General features: G+C 35.5%; 2 protein-coding genes and 1 long non-coding RNA gene across 8 annotated transcripts in view; 2 read left to right on the top strand and 1 right to left on the bottom strand.

Annotated features, from left to right (window-relative positions):
• LOC125675171 (uncharacterized) overlaps positions 1 to 3,758 on the top strand; it is a 7,997-nt gene extending 4,239 nt beyond the window's left edge. For both annotated transcript variants that reach the window (XR_008802862.1, XR_008802863.1), the window contains exons 5-6: positions 617 to 681; positions 1,134 to 3,758. This is a non-coding gene — a long non-coding RNA (uncharacterized LOC125675171). The remainder of the gene's footprint in view (positions 1 to 616; positions 682 to 1,133) is intronic.
• Positions 3,759 to 7,893: 4,135 nt separating this feature from the next.
• LOC125652657 (protein angel homolog 2-like) lies at positions 7,894 to 11,406 on the top strand. 4 transcript variants are annotated; one of them, XM_048882008.2, is made up of 5 exons: positions 7,894 to 8,232; positions 9,066 to 9,510; positions 9,648 to 9,877; positions 10,114 to 10,183; positions 10,287 to 11,406. In XM_048882008.2, exons 2-5 carry the CDS (start codon positions 9,132 to 9,134, stop codon positions 11,219 to 11,221), a joined length of 1,614 nt encoding a protein of 537 aa, XP_048737965.2. In that variant the 5' UTR covers positions 7,894 to 8,232; positions 9,066 to 9,131; the 3' UTR covers positions 11,222 to 11,406. The 4 variants fall into 4 exon arrangements, with proteins under 4 accessions (XP_048737965.2, XP_048737966.2, XP_048737964.2 ...); XM_048882009.2 differs by lacking the exon at positions 7,894 to 8,232 and adding an exon at positions 8,275 to 8,703 and having other exon boundaries at positions 9,071 to 9,510; XM_048882007.2 differs by lacking the exon at positions 7,894 to 8,232 and adding an exon at positions 8,275 to 8,703.
• Positions 11,407 to 14,609: 3,203 nt separating this feature from the next.
• Positions 14,610 to 22,939, bottom strand: LOC125652661 (tubulinyl-Tyr carboxypeptidase 2-like). 2 transcript variants are annotated; one of them, XM_048882016.2, is made up of 11 exons: positions 22,539 to 22,939; positions 22,320 to 22,411; positions 22,176 to 22,232; positions 21,535 to 21,609; positions 21,268 to 21,439; positions 21,081 to 21,126; positions 20,486 to 20,565; positions 18,266 to 18,349; positions 17,167 to 17,220; positions 16,659 to 16,762; positions 14,610 to 15,098 (listed from the first exon to the last, which is right to left on the bottom strand). In XM_048882016.2, the coding sequence occupies exons 1-11, from the start codon at positions 22,833 to 22,835 to the stop codon at positions 15,005 to 15,007; spliced, it is 1,155 nt and encodes a 384-aa protein (XP_048737973.1). In that variant the 5' UTR covers positions 22,836 to 22,939; the 3' UTR covers positions 14,610 to 15,004. The 2 variants fall into 2 exon arrangements, with proteins under 2 accessions (XP_048737973.1, XP_048737974.1); XM_048882017.2 differs by lacking the exon at positions 17,167 to 17,220 and having other exon boundaries at positions 22,539 to 22,835.
• Positions 22,940 to 22,944: the final 5 nt, after the last annotated feature.

Here is a 22,944-nt window from a genome sequence, read left to right as displayed (position 1 = left end):
TAGGGTGGGGTCATTTAAAAATCTTCTTCTCAAGATCCACTGGGCCAGAAGAGCTGAAATTTACCTGAAAGCTTCCTGACGTAGTGCAGATTCAAGTTTGTTCAAATCATGGCCCCTGGGGGGTAGGATGGGGCCACAAGTGGGGGGGGGGGTTCAAAGTTTTACATACAAATATAGGAGAAAGCTTTAAAAATCTTCTTCTCAAGAACCATTGGGCCAAAGAAATTGACATTTACATGAAAGCTTTCTGACATAGTGTAGATTCAAGTATGCAAAGGGTAGTTTGGGCCATAATAGGGACTAAGGTTTTACATGCAAATATATATGGAAAGTCTTCAGATATGGGCCAAAGTGACTCAGGTGAGCGATGTGGCCCATGGGCCTCTTGTTACAAATCATGACCCCTGGGGGTAGGATGGGGTCACAATAGAGACCAAAGTTTTACATGCGAATATATAGGGAAAATCTTTAGAACTGGACCAGGGTGACTCAGGTGAGCGATGTGGCCCATGGGCCTCTTTGTTAACCTATATCTTTTATTTGTGTGAAGATATTCAAACATTAAGAACAGACATATATATATATAAATCATTTTTTCTTTCATTTTTTCATCCAGGGTAGTTTAGAACTGTGTGCATTGGTTTTGGAAGAATTTGGGCTGTTTAGGCTAAAATCCATTATGTAAGTTCATCTTTGTGGTGCACAAATTCCATATGGTCATTTCAAATAGTCAACATTGCTTCTATTTTCAATCTGAAATTCTACATGTATTTTGTTTGAGAGATGAAAACAATTCTCGAAACATTATCACCGTTATCTTTAATTTTCCATCATACTTGTGTCAAAGAGTTGAACTTTCTTTACCAGTAATTTTATATTGACTTCGCATTGTGTGATATATAAAGTTTTTATGATTTTATTTTCTGTCTAAGATATTCAATATTTAAAGGAAAAAGATAATGGTAGGAGATGGTAGGATAAATTCTAATTATTCAGAGAAACTTGATAAATACTGAGTTTGAGCTTATATACTCGATAACACAATAGAAGAATGCAATTTACTAGTTAAACTTTGATAGGATACTAAATTTAGGATGAGCCAATAAGATTATGTCTTGTTTTTCATGTTACAGGATTGGACAGAATATGAACACACACATCCAATACTTCAAAGATATTATGTTTGTGGAGGCAGAGATTTTGATTGCATCCACTGTTTAGAATACATCCTTAAGGGAAGCAGACTGCCGCCTTTACCCAATGATATAATGATTAATCATAACTATATCTGTTTTGTACCAAATAGAAAGAGCATTGATTCAGGTCATTTTCAAATCCACTGGCATACATTGTACTATACATGCAACCTTTTCAAACTTTACATTTAAGATTTTATAAAGGAAATATCTTAATGTTTCACATGTTTACCTTTCACTGTGCTATGTAATTCATTATACCTGCCATTATGCCAGTCTTCCTGAACATAATTTGTTTTCTGCAATTTCATTGGCCAAGAGGCTTAATCCTGGGTTATCAGATTGAGCATTTATATTTAGTATCCCATTGATTTTGTCAGCCCTATATAAGGAGCTGACTCAGATTTACTCACTCTGCTAGGTTAAAGAACTCTAAGGTTTGTACTTTTCACATGAATTTCGTGTTCGCCTCTTATCTTTTACATATAGTAGGAAATGAACATAACATTGAGTTAGGGAACTATTTAGATTTTACATTATAATATGTAAATATCTTAGCAGAGTCAATTTACTTGGTTCAGGGTAGTATCAGATATTACTTTTTCAGAGTTTAAGTGTTTAGGCTATCTCAATGTTTCTATAGTTAGCCTTGTCCTATGTTACTTTTAGATGTATGGAAGCCTTTTAGTGTTATAACACTATATTTATGCCCCCATTCAAAGAAGAGGGACATATTGGTTTGCACCTGTTGGTCGGTCGGTAGACCACATGTTGTCCGCTTAATATCTTAAGAACCATTCACTTGATCGTAATATATTTCATATGTGGGTTGGTTATGAAAAGAAGAGGACCCCAATTGTTTTTCAGGTCGAAATGTCAAGGGTCAATCTACTCTGGACATAGGAAGACACTGCCTGCTCAATATCTTGAGAACCCTTTGCTTGACAGACATCAAACTTGGTACACTGGTACATCTCAAGGAGTAGATTTAAGGTCATATGGTCAAAGGTCAAGGGGTAAACTGGACATAGTAATATATTGTCTCTTATGTTTTAAGAATTATTTGCTTGATTGACACCAAACCTGGTACAGCATAAGGAGTAGATGACCCCTATTGATTTTTAGGTCACTTGGTCAATCCACTCCTGACATAGGAAGATATTGTTTGCTCAATATTTCGAATTGATGATACTACTATCAATCAAATTATGCATATGTATAACCCTTTTCAATTTTGCACCATGGGGGCTTATATGTAATTGTTTTACAAACACCTCATGTTTTATAGTTTGTGAAAGCTTGTTAGGGTCATAACTTTAGATTTTCTTATTATGGTACTTGCCCGTCAGAGACTGGACATATTATGGTATGGTGTTGTCTGTCCGGACCTTGTAAGATGGGATACAGACTGAACCGTAAGCTCTAGAATCTTACAACTTGGTACATTTGATCACCATAAAAGGAAGATGCTTATTGTTTTTTAAGGTCAAGGTTGTAGGTTCACTTAATAGGAAAACCTTGTTCGAGAAAATTACAGATTCTTGAACTGAGTATTTTGAGGAAACATTACATAGAAAGTACATGATTTGTCAAATTTCTCCCAATATTCAACTGAGAACCTTATTCTGCAGAGTATTTGTATGGGTATGGAAAATGTGTATGTGGCTATGATTTTGATTTTTGTTAAAAATTTTGTTGTTGAAAATTACAGGTTTAACCGAGTCAGTTTTTGAGGAAATATACATGTATTAAATAAATGACGGTTTGACCTTTTAACTCCTCTCACAGTTTTGAAGCTAGGGTCTTTGTAAATAACTTCTTTGGTGTTTTAGAATATTTACAGATTGTTGATCATGGTCAATTTTGGGGAAATATTTTCCGCAGAGCTCTAGTTGTCTATCTACCGGCCTCCTGTCACTTTTAAGTTTAGGAGCTTTTATTCATGGAAAGAAAGTATGTGACAACCTGATGATGGCTGATACTATTTAAAGCCTTTTTATACGCCCGTCTTAAGATGGGACGTATTATGGTATGGCGTTCATGTCCGTCCGTCTGTTAGCTTTTTCGTGTCCGACCCGTAACTTAAATACTACAAGGCCTAGAATCGTCAAACTTTGTCTGTAGATACATCTTGGGTAGAAGGTGTGTCGCACATTAAAACCAGGTCACTGTGACTTTTCATTAGGAAGATATGGCCATATATGGCAAAAACTTGTCCGACTCATAACTTGAAAACTATTAGACCTAGAATCACCAAAATTGGTCAACTAATGCATCTTAGGTAGAAGGTGTGTCGCATCCTACTTTAAGGTCACTGTGACATTTAATTAAGATGATATAAAAAAAATGTTTTAATGGGTACAATCTATACTGTTAACAATATGTGACGGGCATATCATGTGCCATGGCGGTGCACTTTATTCTAGAAATGGCATCAGAAAAACACCCTATGTAACCTTTTCTGCTTGTACTCATTTATTTTTATTGGAAAACTTATTACTTGTTATCAGCTACTCTAAAACAATATTGACTTGTGCTATAATAAATTTGTAAACTTTACAAGTCTTTTCATTTCAAACAAGGTGTTGAACAAGTTGTTGAACATCATCTGGGATTCACAACCAAACAGGTACAACATGGAAACAGTGTGTTCCATGATTTCTGTAGTGTAACAAGTCCAGCTGATCCCAAGTACACTGTACTATTGACAACGATTGTTTTTGATAAGCACAATAGAAGTTCTACTTTGGGAGAAGCTATAATTATTTTAGTCCTAGCATACACTGCTTCCTGTTAGAGTTAGGGTGCTGTATAACTTGGTACCTCTTTGAGATAAAATGCTTTATCATCAAATCATAAAGCATCTTCCCTCTAACAGATACCAGATTATAAAGCACCCTCCCTCTAACAGGTACCAGATTCTATAAAGTACCTTCCCTCTAACAGGTACCAACTTACAAAGCACACTTCCTCCAACATGTACCAGATTATAAAATATCCTCCATTTATAATCTGGTACCTGTTAGAGGGAGGTTGCCTTATAAGATGGTACCTGTTAGAGGGAGAGTGCTTTATTAGTTGGTACCTGTTAGAGGGAGAGTGCTTTATAATCTGGTACCTGTTAGAGGGAGGTTGCCTTATAAGTTGGTACCTGTTAGAGGGAGAGTGCTTTATTATTTGGTACCTGTTAGAGGGAGAGTGCTTTATAATCTGGTACCTGTTAGAGGGAGGTTGCCTTATAAGTTGGTACCTGTTAGAGGGAGAGTGCTTTATTAGTTGGTACCTGTTAGAGGGAGAGTGCTTTATAAGTTGGTACCTGTTAGAGAGAGAGTGCTTTATAATCTGGTACCTGTTAGAGGGAGGTTGCCTTATAAGTTGGTACCTGTTAGAGGGAGAGTGCTTTATAATCTGGTACCTGATAGAGGGAGAGTGCTTTATAAGTTGGTACCTGTTACAGGGAGGTTGCCTTATAAGTTGGTACCTGTTAGAGGGAGAGTGCTTTATTAGTTGGTACCTGTTAGAGGGAGAGTGTCTTATACGTTGGTACCTGTTAGAGGGAGAGTGCTTTATTAGTTGGTACCTGTTAGAGGGAGGTTGCTTTATAATCTGGTACCTGTTAGAGGGAGAGTGCTTTATAATCTGGTACCTGTTAAGAGGGAGAGTGCTTTATAATCTGGTACCTGTTACAGGGAGGTTGCCTTATAAGTTGGTATCAGTTTTCAAACAACAAATATGTAAAAGTCTTGATATCCTCTATGGAAAATAACATTTCAAGTTGATTTAAAGTGTACACATTGTTAATTGTAATTAAGCGTATTTCATATCAATGTGCTGTCACAACATTCCGTGAAATTATGAATACTACGACGTTCTAATGGTGTATCAAGATTTTAAAATATTCTGCCCGAAATTTGTACATCAATGATTTAGAAATATCAGTCTAATACTTTGGGGAGGGTGTGATGCTAATACATCCATCATAACACACGGTACCTAATATGCATTAAAAAATATATATATGTTTATGCATAGAATTACCATTTTTCTCAATTCACTGCAACAGTGTATCATTCTTGTTAACAATGTAGATTATTAATATTTGTCAGGGTTTTTTGATACTTGCTTATGTAATATATGTCTCTTGATTTAGACGCGGGTTGTGTCGAAAATCTGAGTTTTAAATAATCAACAGTGTTGTGCTTCTCATTTTTAGAACCGATTGATTTGAATATGATTGAAAGTATTCATGTTTCCTACGTAATTGATAATAAATATACATGTGTTTGCCAACCACAATGGAGCTCCAACATGACCTATTTTACCTAATATTGGTCTATCAAGAAATAAGTATAAAAGAATTGACACACGACGATTATTCGTACGAATCATTGTGAATTATAAATTGGCACGAGGGATAACTCGTACCTACATAAGATGAGATAACTCGTGGTCGTCACCCTGTAAGCGGTACCAGATAGCCTCGACCTCCTACACCCAGGGGCCATGCTTTTAACCAGCTTGAATTTGCACTATGTCAGGAAGCTTTCATGTAAATTTCAACTTTTCTGGTCCAGTGGTTCTTGAGGGGAAGATTTTAAAATGACCCCACCCTATTTTTGTCTTTTCGTAATTATCTCCTCTTTGAATAATCCCCTTCAGCCAAGGATGATTTGTTCTAAATTTGATTGAAATTGGCCGAGTGGTTCTGGAAAAGATGAAAAGTTTACGGACAGACGGGCAGGACAGACGACATACAAAATTTAAGGCGATCAGAATAGCTTACTTGAGCTTTTAGCCTGGAGCCCCTATCACATCCAAAGATTAGTTTGAATTCAAATATATTATTTTCTAGGATTAATCTGAATAAATAGATCATGTCTGTGCAGTGGATGGAGATTGGGCTTATATCTTATTCTCTGCAACCAGCGATAGAACAGGGGATGAAAGATATAGGGAAGACCTGGGTGGAAATAGAAAAGAAAGTAAAAGACAGGCAGTTGTGGCGTCAGCTGGTTGAGGCCTTATGTGCTGATAGGCACGAAAAGGATAAGTAAAAGTAAGCAACCAGCGATTGGCTCCTCGAATTGTATGTTTGTGTAAATCATAACTGATGAGCAGGCAACCGGTGTGTGGTCGCAAACGTTCAATACGAAATCTGAATTTTACTAAATAACTGCACTCAAAGCATGCACGATAGCATTAGGTGTTAAAAAGTCAATATTTATTGACTATTTTTCTGTTGGTGCATTATTTGAGATATAATAGATCTTCCTGTGAAATGATATAGATATTTTGAAACATCAATTATTTTAATAGAATCAAATTAAAGATTTCAGTATCAAGATAGTGTATTTTCGGGAGTACATTTGAAGTCTAGCAAAAATGCGATCAAAATTTTCCTTAGACTCCCCGGTCTCAGCAATCATTATTTTTTTGCTTTTTGGCGGTAGACGTACCTACATATACTGTCAAGAACGTGTGCAGTAAAATATCTGCCCAATGTGTTTTCCCAAATTTTCCGAAGACGAACATTGCTGGTCATGAATATAAATAAATATATGACCAAATCATCCATATTTCCAGTTTTCGGCGATCTTTTACTAGTTAGATAATGATATTTCTCTCCAAAATTCCATTTTCACTAATCCCTACATCAATTAAATTTTTTTTATATGAATTCTACAAATCCAATCCTGTAATTTGAGTTTAAAATAATTTTTATATAATTAACCCCCCCCCCCCCAGGTTTCCCCGATTTTTTTTATGAAAACCCAATATCTACTCCCAAAATTAATTTTTTACTCAAATCGTAATTTTGTATAGTTTTGATATATTACTTGTACAAATAGATACCTTTATTTTAAGTGGTACATGTAATTAGCTTTGTAGCAAATAATTTGAGGATTGGCTTAAATTTTGACAGACTGTCCACACACTGGAATCAAAATCTCACCAACTTATCAAAATATATATATATATATATATATATATATATTATCATTAATTCATTTGATGTGCGCATTAATTCAATTGATGAGAGCAATAATTGAATTGAAGCGCGCATTAATTCATTTAATGAGAGCAATAACTGATTTAATGCGCATACCTATGGAGCACCAAATTAACATAAACTCAAATAATTGAAGATATCTTCAATTATTTGAAGATATCATCAATTCAATTATTGCTCTCTTTAATTGAATTAATGCGCGCATTAAATCAATTATTGCTCTCATCAAATGAATTAATGCGTGCTTCAATTCAATTATTGCTCTCATCAATTGAATTAATGCGCGCATTATATCAATTATTGCTCTCTCCAATTGAATTGTAGCGCGCATCAATTCAATTGTTGATGATCTCTTTAATTCAATTGAAGATATCTTTAAATCATTTACAATGCTTTTATATAAGGAATTAATGCGCGCATCAATTCTTTTAAAGAGAGCAACAATTCAATTAAAGAGATCATTAATTCAATTGTGGATATGTTGAATTGAAGAAATCTTTAATTATATAGTTGCTCTCTCTTAAAGAACTATTGCTCTCTTCAAATGAATTAAAGATATCATTAATTCAATTGAAGAGAGCAATAATTGAATTAATGCGCACATTAAATCCATTATTGCTCTCATCAAATGAATTAATGCGCGCATCAATTCAATTATTGCTCTCATCAATTGATTTAATTCGCGCATAATATCAATTATTGCTCTCTTCAATTGAATTGTAGCGCGCACCAATTCAATTGTTGATATCATTAATTCATTTGAAGAGATCAATAATTCAAATTCAATGCGCGCAATAATTCAGAATTGAAGATATCATTAATTTATAGAGATTTCTAATTAAATTGTTGCGCGCATCAAATGAATTGATGATATCTTCAAACAATTGAAGATATCTTCAATTATTTGAGTTTATGTTGATTTGGCGCTCCATACGGATCGACTAAGCAAAATGGGCCGAATCGACCAGGGGACGGACCATCTAGGGACGGACCGACCGTGGAACGGATCGACCTCACACCCTTTAGGTTAGCAGATATCATATTATTGATCTTTGATTCCATTGTACTTATTTTTTTTTTTTTGGTTATTAAATGTCACATAGGAGATGTTGTTCTCGGTTTTAAGAACTTTGTTCTTACAGGGTAGATCTAATGAATTGTTACTTTTTGAAAAACTGCAACGGTGTGGTCATACGCATTACAGTACTCTTTCCTGCTTTTAGTTTAACTATCTTAATCACCATATCATTAATTTGTTTCCCCTTGAAGGACAAGATCACACATGGTATATGGAATTTTAGCTACACTAGCAAATAACAATACTTTGTTTGAATAAAACTTTGTAAATTTGAGAGGAGGAATAGGCCTAGTGAACAAGGCCAACTCGTTGGAATGATGGCACTAGGTGGTCATTAACCTCACCATTTCATGGCGGCACGCGCAGCTGAAAGCTAGAAAAAGTCAAATAGATTCTATCTCCAATCACCATGTTATAAGGTCAGCAATAAATCACAGAAACTGTGCAAACTATGTTAATAGAAACCGTGAATTGTTCAGATTTAAACCGATTTCATTCAAGTTTCCATATATTGACCTCGTAAGTCGTGAACAACCTTGACCATTTAATTTTAGCTCACAGTCATGAAATCTGCATGCGTTCATCAGCTGTAAAATACATTAAGATTGTTTGGCTCACACGAAAGGACATTTTCAGTATAAACGTTACTGTGCATTACACAACATTAAACGGTTAAACGTTCTTCACTTCAGTGTTGATTAACAGCGAATGAACGTCATGTTATTGAGAGGACAGGTTGTGTAACAAACAAAAAATGAAATTAAGAATTCTTTTTTTAAAGTGTAGGGAGACAACTGGATATGTTAGTCGTTTCCAAGGAAGCTGGTGTCAGTTAAGAGTAGCCTACATGTCGTCATTGAGACCAAAAGAAGTGGAAGTCATTGATTTGACAGCTGACTCTCCGCCCGATTCTTCCTCAGCATCTCAGGCAGACAACAAAGGTAGTCATGTGGAAAACCCAGATAGCAAACGACAGAGTAGTTGTGGATTTGGTCAGATACTGAATGCAAAGGAAAATTACCAAACTAATATGCCCAAACCACTTGGACCTTTGAAACAAAGTGGACAAAAAGTGATAAAACATTTCAAGCGGGTAAATAAACCTGTGCAAACACTGGAGGAAGGGCCCATTGCACCAGGATGTAAACAGAATATAGAAACACAGCCAAAAACAGACGTGGAAAATGCCCCTAAAAGATCAAAGAGTAATCCATTATTCGAACAAGGTAATATTTCAATCTAACATTATAAACAAAGACAGATAACTGCTGAAAATGATAGAGCGAGATGGCTTTGAAGTCTCTGTAGTCTGATTTATCTTGATAGTAATGTCATGGGATTAAGCTTACACGTATGATTTCAGGTTCCTCCAGATTTGGGAAGAGAGAATGGGAGTTAACTCCCTTTGGAAACGAATACCAATCATCAAAGGACCGTGAAGGACTCCCCTTCTCCCTCATGTGTTACAATGTCCTCGCCCAGGAACTTTTACATGACAACCAGTACCTTTACAGAGACCACTCAAGCCAAGTTCTGGATTGGGAGTACCGCAAACAGAAACTGCTACAGGAATTTGATTACCACCAACCTGATGTGAGTTGTAAAACTCTTTACCAAGATTGTATTGATTATACTTTTTAAAAAATTTACATTTCAAGTCCAGGTTTTGATATGAAAGATTTTTAAATCTACCAGGCTCTACCAGTCTAGGAATCAAAGTGTTAATGTAAAGTGCATGTAGTTACTTTTATTATAGTAATTTGTGTGTATTGGTATGGTAGTATCAAGGATATTTCAGGGTTGTAATGACTAACATCATGAATTTACAGATTATATGTTTACAAGAGGTTCAGCAAACGCATTTAGAAGAGTTTTACAAACCACACCTTGAAGCAATGGGTATGCAATGTATAGTTGTTCTCATCCTATTCTGTCATTGAAATATAGTGTAAATTATGGGAATTGAATGATCTCATTTTGCCTCTGGCATTTTTATGTAAAGGGTATGGTGGTGCCTTCCTTCAAAGAACAGGAGGAAAAGTGGATGGCTGTGGAACATTTTACAAGAAAGGCAAATTTCGTATGGAGGACGTCAGGCAAGTTCACTATTACCAACAAGGCTCCAAACTTACAGATCGTGACAATGTAGGTCTCATTCTAAAACTTGCACCGATTAGTGGTGAGGAAGGATTTTGTGTTGCAAATACTCATTTACTCTACAACCCAAAACGTGGGGATATCAAACTTCTACAGTTAGTGAAATTGTTGGCCGAGTTGAATCACATGATTCCAGATTTCCACAGCGTGCCTGTTATTTTGTGTGGTGATTTCAATGCTCGTCCTCACAGCTTCATGTACAAATTTATTTCTCAAGGTTATCTAAGATACCATGGATTACCATTAGAAGACATTTCAGCTCAGCGGTATGGAGGACAAAGAAAATTATTGGATACTGGTCTGATTCCCACAAATTTGACCATCTCAGATCAGTGTCAATATCTGGAGCATCATCAATTAGAACAACTCAGGAAAAGTCCATTGTTGGGTGGACAGTTCTACAGCTACCAGAGCTCACCTTACCATCATTTTCACTTTCCTCAAATCTCTCAGAACTCAGGGTTTCTGTGGCACAAGTTTCATCTAGTTTCTACATATAAACATTTTATTGAAAGAACAGGAGAACCTGAAGTGACAACTCAGTCCAATGCTTCAGACAGTTCCACAGTAGACTATGTGTTCTATTCAGTCCAAGGTAGAGAAAGCAAGTCTAGGAGGGGAAATTTCAACAGTAGGAATGTTACAGAAGGCAGGATCAAATTGTTGGGACGTTGGGGTTTACTGTCCAAGAATGAGATTAGTGCGGCTGGAAATTTGCCAAATTATGAAAATCCATCAGATCATTTGCCATTAATGGTGAAATTCCTCCTTACACGTTAGTCATTAATGTTGATATTCAAGCTGATGGGAGGGAGCATGTTTTGTGAATTGAAAGCCTCAGTGATTCAGATGTCTGTGTTAGTTCACTCAGTAGCCTTCTTTCACAGTCAGCGAGATATTTATTCTTTACATCATCTCATTTACAGATTTAAGATGAAAATATTAAAATATAGTTTGAATTTGAACCTCAAATTTATGTTTATTTCAAAATCATCTGGGTAGAAGGAGTCTTAAAATGACACTGTCAGATCAAAACAAATTTTCAGGTAAATGTGCATTTAATTTGAAAAGGGCCAACTGTTATTTGCCAGGAACTGCTGGTACATATACATAAATAAATATTGAATACTTGATGTTAATATTTTTCCCAGGTTAGTCCCACTTTGACCAGACTAAAGCTAAATAGTTTGAAGATTGAAGGAGGCAAGCAATTGCATAGCATATGTACCTGTCATTCTTCAAATACCCATGGGCCACAACGCTCAACTGATTCGCCTGGGTTTATTCTGATCCATATTATGACACCACTCTTGTCTGATGGGGTCATGACTTAACAAAACCTAAATCCACACAACATAGGGATGCTTTGATGTCACTACTACTAACTGTTGCCTTGCTTTATCCACAATTCTAGTTCCAACCTCAGGGTCCACAATTGAGGGGGGGGGGGGGGGGGGGGGGAGAAGAAAAAGGGAAAAAAAATAAATCCGTAAACTTTAATCCACACAACTTGGGGATTTAGTGTGGCCCTGCTACTCTTGAACAGAATTTTGTAAATTCTCCATTATGTTCTCATGTAAAACTTTGAATCCTCTTTAGCCCTAGAGGCCATGATTTAATCAATTATGAATCTGCATTACATCGGAATGTTTGCATATTAATGACTAATCATATCCAATGTTTTTTGAGAAGATTTTAAAAAGATGCCACCATATTTTCACTTGAACAGTTTCGAATCTCCTTTACCCAAGGATTTTTTATGGCAAGTTAGGTTGAAATTGGCTCTGTTGTTCTGAAGAAGTAACCAAACAATAGATAATTAGAAAAGATCATTTGAGATCTTGGTGAGCTAAACAAGAGGTCTATAAGTCACCATGGCTCAGCTGTTGTGATTCTAAAAGTTTTTTTTAAGCTCAACTGAGCTGAAAGGTGAAGATTTACCTGAAAGCTTCCTGGTATAAAGCAGATTCAAGATGGTTCAGATCATGGCCCCCAGGGGTAGGGTGGGGCCACAATAGGGGATCAAAGTTTTACATACAAATATATAGGGAAAATCTCAACCACTGGGCCTGAAAAGAAATTTACATATACATGAAAGCTTCCTGACATAGTGCAGATTCAAGTTTGTAAAAATCATGGCCCTTGGGGGTAGGTTGGAGCTACCACAGGGATAAAAGTTTTACATGCGAATATATAGGGAACAACTTTAAATATGGGCCAAGGTGACCTGAGTGAGGAATGTGGCCCATGGGCTTCTTGTTTCAATCTTTATTTCCATAAAAATTTTGTTGCCCCAAAGGGTCACAATATAACTGAATGTGAATTCAGACAAAGCAGGGTTTGACACTAGGGCATGTCCGACCGACCGAGTCTACTAAATGATAGGTCCGGTCGGATAAAATGTTGGTTTACTAGTCCGACTGGTCATATTGAAAAAGTAAACAAGCAACTTTATTTTAAACAATAAGATATTTTATTCTTAACTAAAAATATAAACTGTGTGATAACAATCTATATTTTTAGTTGTAACAAATAAGTCGCGGTCCAAAGTGATGTTTTCTGATATCTACTTGTTACGTGAAGATGTGTAAAGTGTTTCAGATAAATAGATATAAATTGAATTCATTTCAATTTAAAAAAGAGTTTGTTTGAATTAAATGTATGAAAGTTTTTATCAAATTAACAAATTACATTGTAAACAGCCATTTTTAATGTTGACATATGCATATATGTGTGGGAATGTCTCTTTTCAAATACAACTTCTCATCCTCACAGAAAGGTGTCCCAAGAGAGAAAAAAAAAAAAAAAGATGGGGAAGAAACAAAGCAGGCTTATGAAATAGAGGGGGGAAACAGTTGGTCTTTTTATTCCAAGTAGAATGAAGAATGTCTGTGCCGGATAGAATTTTTAATACCTATATAGATTTCATATGAGAATGTCTTCTCATATGAAATCTATTTAGGTATCCTAATATGAAAGCTCTACCTTATATAGGTCACAGGATATTTAATAGGTTTGGTTGTCTTAAAATAGGTCAAGATCACATACTTAGGTGCCATAAGAAAGCTCTTAATGTCACAAGGAATACACATATGAAATATGAGGTCCCTGTCACTTGCCATTCAAAAGTTGTGAGCAAGGTTAAAGTTTCAGACAGGACAAAACAATATGACCCTGACTAGTTGCAGGGACAAAATAAAAAAAAAAAACTTGAATCCACACAACTTGGGAACATTTGCATATGATTCAGTGTGGCCATTTTATTCTTGAAAAGCATGTTTAAATCAATTTGAAATATGTTATATTCATAAATATATTATATTCCAATACAAGACTTCGATCTTCTAATGTGGCCCCACCCTACTTCTGGGGCTCCATGATAATACTTGAATTTGAACTCCCTGAAGATGCTTGTATATCAATTTGACTAATTATGGCCCTGCTGTTATTGCTAAAAAGATTTTTGACTATATATTCCCACGCATGTAAAACTTTGATCCCCTAATGTGGCCCCTACCTATGCCCTGGGGTCATAATTTGAACAAAGTTAAATCTGCATTACTTTGGGATGCTTGCATATTAATATGACTAATTATTGAATGATGATTTTTAAATATTCAATGTAAAACATTGATTCCCTATTGTGGTCTCGCCCTACTTATGGGGTCACAATTTCAACAAACTTGAATATGCGTTACCTTGGGATGCTTGCATATTAATATGACTAATTATGGCCCTTATGTTCTTTAGAGGAGATTATAAATATTTTTCCTATATATCTGCATGTAAAACTTCTGATTTCTTATTGTGTTCCTTCCCTTGGGAGCCATAATTTGAACAAACTAGAATCTACCCAGGAAGCTTTCAAGTAAATTTCGAATTTTTCTGGCACGGTGGTTCTTGAGAAGATTTTTAAATGACCCCACCCTATTCTTTGTATGTAGTATGGCTATTCATCTAAACAACTTGAATCCCCTTTACCCAAAGTTGTGCCAAGTTTGATTGAAATTGGCTCAGTGCTTCTGGAGAAGGTGAAAAGTTTTGCAGACAAAAGGTGATCAGAAAAGTTTTGCAGACAGAAAGATGACAGACAAAAGGTGATCAGAAAGCTCACTTGAGCTTTCAACTTAGGTGTCAGAGCTAAAAAAACACAACAAAAAACAAAACATTTCAACACACACAATCTTCAACAATTTAATACTCTGTACTCAAATACTAAAAAGGCAGTGAACATTGTATCACTTCAAATGCAATTTGAAATGGTATTACCTGTTCACAATTTTACTAATACATATATATTTCAATTTATATATAACTGGAAAGCACATCACAGCACCAAATTTGAGTATAAAATGCATTTGATATAGTGAAGTTCTGTCCTGACTAGTACGTTTATAATGAGTACTAGTATTCCAATGTCACTACTGCTGACTAAATTCACTTCTGGTGTAATTTTGGACAGTACATACAGTTCACTAGTGAACACGAGGAACAGATCTCGTGATAACAAGATGGAAACAATTCTCGTGAAAACTGTGGATTGGGTTGTTATCTTTCTGAACTTCATATGCGAAGCTGGTAGTCTGAGGAGTCGAGAGTAGCAGAAGTTGTCTGTGTCTTTTTCTTAGTCCCAGTATCAGTGGGAATAGATGTGTATCTGTAATATCAAACAAATTGAATACAGTTAGTCTCGGTGTTCTATACATGTAGTAGCCTTCCCTTTGGCCATTTCTCACACACACACACACACACACACCCAGAAAAATGGTTAGCAGCCCCCTGGATACCTGGCTATATAGCATGATTAACTTTAACATTGCTCACAACTTTTGAAATATCAATCAGATAATAAAAAAAGACAGTGCTAGCTTGTTATTCACAATTATATCATGAAGTCAAATTGAAACCAAATTTTAGGGCACAATATGATTCTCCACATGAATACCTATGTAGTTAAAATGTATTTTCTCAGCAACCTGATGAAACAAATCAAACAAGATAATTAAGTGTGTCTTCTTTAAGTTATAGGGAATCATTATATATATTTTCATTGCAAAAACTCTCAGAGAACTAAAGATATCATCTGGAATTTTCTACAATAATTGTTTAACCTGAGTTTTTAACTTATTAATAGGGTACTTCTTATTTAGTCCCAAGGATCGATGATGATTCATCATACAAAATTTCATTGCAAGGCTCAAAGACTTTTAGAAATATCGAATCATTGGAATTTTGAGTAGTGTTACAGACCGACCCAAATAAATATCCTCCGCTTTTTGCTAAAAGCCCAGAACAAAAATGATTTATTTTTCTTCATTGAAAATACACACTTTTGTATGCAAATACATTTAACCAAAAATATGAGGAGTAAATCTCCTATATAGCCATTTCCTAAAGAGAAAACCAACTATGGGGGAAAGGCTAATATACAGCACAGGCATCGGAGGAAATATATATGTGTATCTGTAATATCAAACAATATGAAAAACAATATAGTAATTATAGTCCTGATGTTGGAGGGATCTATAAATGTGAGAAAGTATCTTGAAGCTTTCATCACACAGTTCCATTGTTTACAATTGTTTTGTAGGCCCACTTTTCCTTCCTCTTTTTCTTCCTTCATTTTCCTCTCTTCTCCCTCCTCCTTCCCTCCCCATTCCCCTATTACACCACCCTTTTCATCCTGTTTGCCCCCCCCCCCCCCTTATCACTACCCAGGGATAACCGTTCGCGGGAAAATCAATAAAAATTTCACCCTTGGCTAGCAAAGATGTTATTATTTGTGTAAACTCTGGACATTTTACTCAAAAACTGAATAAAAGTGCAAAGCATTTTTTGTTAAGTTTGAGTAAAATGTTCAGAGTTTACACATTGATAAATTCTTCTAAAAGAATGTTTGATTCTTATAATTCAAATTCGTTCCCTGTGTCATCAATTAAAAAAATTTTTAATAGTTTCCCCACGCTATGTTATTTGTTTTTGGGTGCATATGTATATATAGCGTTTTTGGATTTATTGATTTGTAAATTCTCGTTTAGCTTTATTTTTGTCCAATCAAAACATTTGTAATAAATGACATTGGAATTGTTTCTGCATATCCAGGTAGGACCCAACCCACGTGTGCATTGGCAGTTACTTGTGAACTGTATATTGCCTCACATAGAAAGCTGTAGTCGCTCTCCTATTACCGACAGAGTGGTAGCCAGTTTCTACTTACGCCCTATATATTTTAGTAGCTTGCTGTAGACTTGTGCGAGCATCTCGTGGTGCCTCTGTGGAATATTTCCTGGGGGACTGGAGTGTTATGGTCCAAGATTTAGCCTGCAATGATTCAACAATGAAGTCGAGATTGATGCAAGAAACTAATTGCAGAAAGTTACTCTCTGGTTTGTGTTTGCAAATTGTAATACATATACAGGGATGAGTTTTTATATAATTAAATATGCCTTGTACATATGGCACACACTGCAAAAATCCAATTTCAGTAAAACTCTTCAACGTAAAATTTGTTAATGATAATACAGTATGAACTCACCCAAAGCATTGTAGCAAAACTAAATTAGCAAATATATAATATGTACACAATATATACATGTCATACAATACACACAACTTTCAAAATCAAGCACCCAAAGTTAGAGCTTAAAGCTTTTCAAAAGCTAAAACAAATCTGCTTCACAGATTTTCATATTTTGTAATTACTATAAGCCACACACTTATATTACCTGGGATCTTGATGAATATAGTTTGACCTGTGGTAGGTCACAGTGAGCTTGACCCTACAGAGGGATTAGGGGTACAATTAATCTGATCAGATTTGCATGTATTCATAATTAAATGCTGACTGTTCTTGGGAATAAGTTAGTTTAAGTCAACAGTGCTAAAATTTGAGTGTTTGCACAAAGTTAGTCATGGTTGGTTTATATTTCCTGGCAGCTATGACTCCCAGCTGATAGCACAAGGCTGAGATTCCCTCAGCTCTTCCAATGCTATCCAAATACTGGTATCAGTCATACACAGCCAGCCCAGGTCAATCACATTTATACTTATAATGAAATATTCACTAGGCTGTTAATTTTGCTGAAAAATTGTAAGTCATAAATACTAGTACAGTTAAATCAACCCCCCCCCCCCCCCCCCAGGTTTTCCCATTCCAGTAGAATCAGACTCCAGTTTCCTTGGATTACACTTTAACTCACCATTTAGTTACTTAGTTCCTATCATTCAGTCCACTGTACCTGACCATATTCATAGATAGTCATGTAACGTCTGGAAATTTTAAATGAATATGTGCTGGACCAAGGCTTACAGTTCTAAATTTCATCTGCATATACAATGTTGTTTCAAAAATATAAACATATAATAGGAATATTGGTGGTGGTTGGACCAGGAATCAAACCTGAAACTCCAGCTTTACCCACTGAGTTATCCAGGCCAATGTCCATGGTCCATCTGGCACCTCACCATTACTATATCACACTCTTTCCCAGTTTCTCTCATTTCTTCCTCTTAGAAATCTCACTATACACAATACTCAAGAAACCACTAGGCCTACCAGTAGGTTTTCTAGTTGGGTGCAAAATAACAAAACAAGAAATGACTCAGAAAATATGTGAGTGGACTCGGAATTGAGCCTGGGACCCCTGCATCAGTAGTAAAGTGCTCTGTCCACTTTGCTATCCAGGCCAATGTCCATTTGCCACCTCGCCACTACTATATGTATCACACATGCATCAATGAGTTCATTCAAAAAGGGAATGGATCAGGATTTGAACCTTATTGACATCAGTTTTAATAAAAATGCACTCATAGCATGGTTATTACCCTTGTTCGGATTTCTTTGGCCATACTTTCCAGGTCTTTGGTAATTTCCTTCTTTGACATCCTGTTTGGACTGACAGTCACAGCCTGAATTGGATGAAAAAAATGAACCGAACAATATAAATGTAGTCTGAACTAAGAAACTAGAAACAAAACAGCATTCTCAGTGTCAATACTTTTAAAACATGAAAAAATGGCTCTTTTGGGTAGGATGATTAATAGTTTGTATAGTTAGAGACATAATAACAGAGATCATTAACTTCCTCAAGTCTCATATTTATGGAGTGCCAAATTAAGATAAACTCATATAATTGAAGATATCTTTAATCATCACTTCATTTGATGCGCGCAACAATTCAGTTAAAGATCTCTTCAAATAATGAATGATAACTTCAATTCTGAATTGTTGATAGGATTAATTATTCTGTTGAATTGATGAGCACTATAATTGAATTGTTGCTCTCTTCAAATGAATTGATGATGTCAACAAATGAATATGATGCATACTACAATTCAATGGAAGAGAGCAATAATTCAATTACTGCGCACATCAATTCATTTAATGCTCAATAATTGAAGTTTTGCTCTCTTCAACTGAATTATAGTGCACATCAATTCAATTAATGCACCCAAAAATTGAATTATTGCTCTCTTAAACTGAATTATTGCTCTCTTCAATTGAATTAAAGACATTAATTCAATTGATGTGTGCAATAATTCTTTTAGAGAGAGCAGCTATATAATTAGAGATATTTTCAATTCAACATATCCACTATTGAATTAATGATCTCTTTAATTGAATTGTTGCTTTCTTTAAAGGGACCGGTTCATGTTTTTTGAAAAAAATATTTTTCATTTTTGATGTTAAACATTAAATATAACTCATTTAATGTTGACGGCCAAAAAATTTTGACCTCCTGAATGCAAGAATAGAAGCAAATTATATTTTAGCCTTAAATCTATGTTATGTAAACAATGTTTACAAATAAACCAATGAAATGTTAATTTTGTAATTTAAAGCATTTTACTTTTGCACAATAAAAAATTTAACTTTTTAGATGACGCATTTCACCTAAAGAATACGTACTTGAAATGTGATAGATATAATAAACTTAGATTGATATCCATTTCTTTTGAAAACTTTGTAAACAATAACATACCGCAATCTTTGTTTACAAAACAAACAAGAGGTACTGTGAGCAATGCTCACTAAGAATACCCCCCGCTTACCCCAATCTCCCAAAGGGTGTAGGTAATAGGTAAAACTTCAGTATTATGATCCAAAAGGTATCTAGGAACACAGCATCTCCATGCGATGAAAAAAGCCATTAAAGAATTTAAATGGAAACCATATTGCTACTTCGATGTCCAGTGCACATGACCTTTGACCTTTTGACCCCAAAATTGATAGGGAACATCTTCATCCCATGGGTAGTCCATATGTATGATATGGTGACTGTAGGTGGAAAGGATAACGCTTTAGAGCCTGGAAACCATATTGCTACTTCGATGTCCAGTGCACTTGACCTTTGACCTTTTGACCCCAAAATCGATAGGGAACATCTTCATCCCATGGGTAGTCCATATGTATGATATGGTGACTGTAGGTGGAAAGGATAACCCTTTAGAGCCCGGAAACCATATTACTACTCCGATGTCCAGTGCGCTTGACCTTTGGACCCCAAAATCGATAGGGAACATCTTCATCCCATGGGTAGTCCATATATATGATATGGTGACGGTAGGTGGAAAGGATAATGCTTTAGAGTCCGGAAACCATTGCGTCTACAGACGGACGGACGGACGGACAGACAGACGGACAACCCGATTCCAGTATACCCCCCCCCCCACAACTTGTTGCGGGGGGTATAATAATAAACTCTCTAAAATGAGTTTCTGTGGTAATGTATGTATAGCTTTAATTTTTTTGTGAAATTGTGAAACCTTTAATCACATTAAACAGTAGATTTTGATTATTAAGAATAAAACACAAAATTAGTAGGGGGGGGGGGGGGGGGGGGGGAGTCATGAGTCAGTCCCTTTAAAAAAAAATTGATGTGTGCATTAATTCCTTAAATAAAAGCATTGTAAATAATTAAAGATTTCTAGTTGAATTTTAAGAGATCATGAAATCATTTATACCAAATTTCAAATGCAATATTTTGTGAGCAATAATTCCACTACATCAAATCAATTATTGCTCTCATCAATAATATGCAATACCTTCCAGCTGATGAATTCATAGCTGTGGGAATCATGCGGAACAGGCATACCAACTTTGACTTTCTTAACATCATGCATAACTGAAACAGAACTTGTTTTGTTGAACTGATAAAATCTAACAAGGGTTCAAAGTGTATGGTTAGAATATGTAAAACATATCATTTAGATTTTAAGTGGATTTATTAAAAGATAAGGAGTGCATAACTAAGTGCCAAAGGGTTGTATTGCTAACCCAAGTCCAAGATGATGTTGCATTTTTAGACCTTAATAGACATGACATTATTGGTCTTATTTTATGATAGTACTATCTCGGTGCACCAAGTTATAAATGATTAAACAGGATAGCTAACATGTGATGAACTGTGATTCATGTCCAGATGAAATATCTCCCTCATCTGCTCCATGCCATGGGAATTACAGATAATCAGTCCTTATCAGCTGTTATGGCAAGGGAAGGATTTCGGAGAATTTCTAATATTCTGAGATGGGTTTAAAGTTTTTTTTAGCTTAACCAAATTCAACATGTCAAGATGATACAGATGCATTGAAATCTTGAAAGAAAATTTTACAACAAAAGTTTCAAAATGGCACTTACATTTGTTGTACGACTTTTCATAATCAAATACAAGATCTGTAAGACTCTAAAACAGAAGCAAATACATGTATGTCATAAAAATAACTGTAAAAAGCAAACTTTAAATTCAAAAGTTAACACAATGAAGTAAAGGTATATTAAACATGGTATCTATTTCAAAATATGTGCCAAGTTCTATTGAACTAACTTTGAATATCAGGGGCTTATACATAAGGTCCTCTCTTCGACTCATGCCTATTGTTCCATAACTGCCAGCATAGTAAATCCCAAGCACTACATGTCTGTGGACATTTCCTCCAAACACACTCTTAAAACTGAGCGGAAATCTCTCTACACCCAGAAAACCATTTGTTAAGTATCTGATAGGACAAGATCAGGAAAATAGTAATACTAAGTGAGTGACATCTATTTTTGAATATGTCTGTTGTAATAAGTATTTGGATAAAAAGGATACATTCCAAGTATGACAGCCTCTAAACATTTGATAGGCAAAGCCTCTTTGATCATTTCTTTTGCAGACTCAAGCAATCTACAATGAAAATGCATACAAATTTGATACATGTAATTCCTTGAAATCAGTGTGATATGATATTTTATTATATACCCATCAATGTTTCGTTTTTTAATACTGTGGATTTCAGAGTGTGATCCAGTTTTCCATATAACCACACTGTGGTTTTCTGATTCTGTATCAGTATCCTCTGAAACTGATGACGTCACAATTCATCAACGCAATGTTTTTTGTGGAAAATATCGACAGTGTCACAAACAAAACTGTGTACACAAAATATGATTTCACTGTGTTTTAGATAATTTGGATTACATTCATTATCTTATAAATGTGGATTAAAAATGCATAAAGGGGTATATAATAAATTTATCATTACTACAGTAACTTGATCAGAAGAATCGGATCACGTCTCATTGACAGGCGCAGATCATCCGATCAAACTTGACACTAAGCGTCTCGTGTGATCTGATGATCTGTGCCTGTCAACTTGACATGATCCCACTCTTCGGATCAAGTTACTGTAGTAATAATATATATGGATCAAAAATAAAATTGATAAAAATTTCATGCTCTGTAGAACATACCCTGAAATATGTCGGTTTTTTCGTATCTCAAAAAACTGTGTACCTGTGTGATTGTACCTGAAAATGGAAATTGATCTTATATTGTAATAAATACACCTTTGTGAGATAATACATGAATCTGAGATATCTATCAAATATACAAACTGAAGGGTTCTCATGTAGTTCTGAATCTTATCCAGTCTTTCTGATATTGGAATAGAAGCTGAGAAATTTGTAGGAGCTTGAGGAATAGGTACCTTTAGAAAAGAAGAAATTTAATTGTGCATATACGACATCTAAGTACAGGTATAGTCTACATGGATGAATTGTACTAAATGTTAAGATACGGTTTTTGAAGCATTTTAGGAAAGTCAAGAAACTTACTGAAGGTAGATCCTTTTTGTCACGCACTCTGTGCATTACATCATAACCATCAGGGTGTATGCGAGCAACATGATCCCACATCCTGTCCCATGTTTTATTATCTATTGGAAATCCACTTTTATTTACCCAGAACAAAACTCCATTCTCCTCGTGGACATCTTCGTCCTTGCCGGATTTTTTGACAGTTTTTACTCTCACGCATGCTGGACCACCTGAATCCTCTGGCTCTGCAGTGCGCACCAACGTCCCAAATACCGATGTGACTTCTTTTGCTGACTTAGATTTTCCCGATGCCATGGATGCTTTCTTCCTAAATTAGCTATCCCATCTTTGAAATCTAAAGAAGCGGCCACTTGTCAAACTTGTTTACATCGTTGTTAATGTGTTCATCGGAGTCGCAGGAAGT

The sequence above is a fragment of the Ostrea edulis genome, chromosome 5 (assembly GCF_947568905.1).
Source record: "Ostrea edulis chromosome 5, xbOstEdul1.1, whole genome shotgun sequence".
Classification (NCBI taxonomy): Eukaryota; Metazoa; Mollusca; class Bivalvia; order Ostreida; family Ostreidae; genus Ostrea; species Ostrea edulis.
This window is presented reverse-complemented; position numbering and strand designations above follow the sequence as displayed.

Bases quoted from the DNA above. Each gene is read 5' to 3' on its own strand.
- LOC125652657 (XM_048882005.2), top strand. From the start codon at position 9,039: ATGAAATTAAGAATTCTTTTTTTAAAGTGTAGGGAGACAACTGGATAT. The intron at 9,878-10,113 runs GTGAGTTGTAAA...ATGAATTTACAG, and splicing joins TTGATTACCACCAACCTGAT to ATTATATGTTTACAAGAGGT. The intron at 10,184-10,286 runs GTATGCAATGTA...TTTTATGTAAAG, and splicing joins ACCACACCTTGAAGCAATGG to GGTATGGTGGTGCCTTCCTT.
- LOC125652661 (XM_048882016.2), bottom strand. From the start codon at position 22,835: ATGGCATCGGGAAAATCTAAGTCAGCAAAAGAAGTCACATCGGTATTT. The intron at 22,233-22,319 runs GTTTGTATATTT...TTCCATTTTCAG, and splicing joins AACTACATGAGAACCCTTCA to GTACAATCACACAGGTACAC. The intron at 21,440-21,534 runs GTATCCTTTTTA...TTGTCCTATCAG, and splicing joins GAGGCTGTCATACTTGGAAT to ATACTTAACAAATGGTTTTC.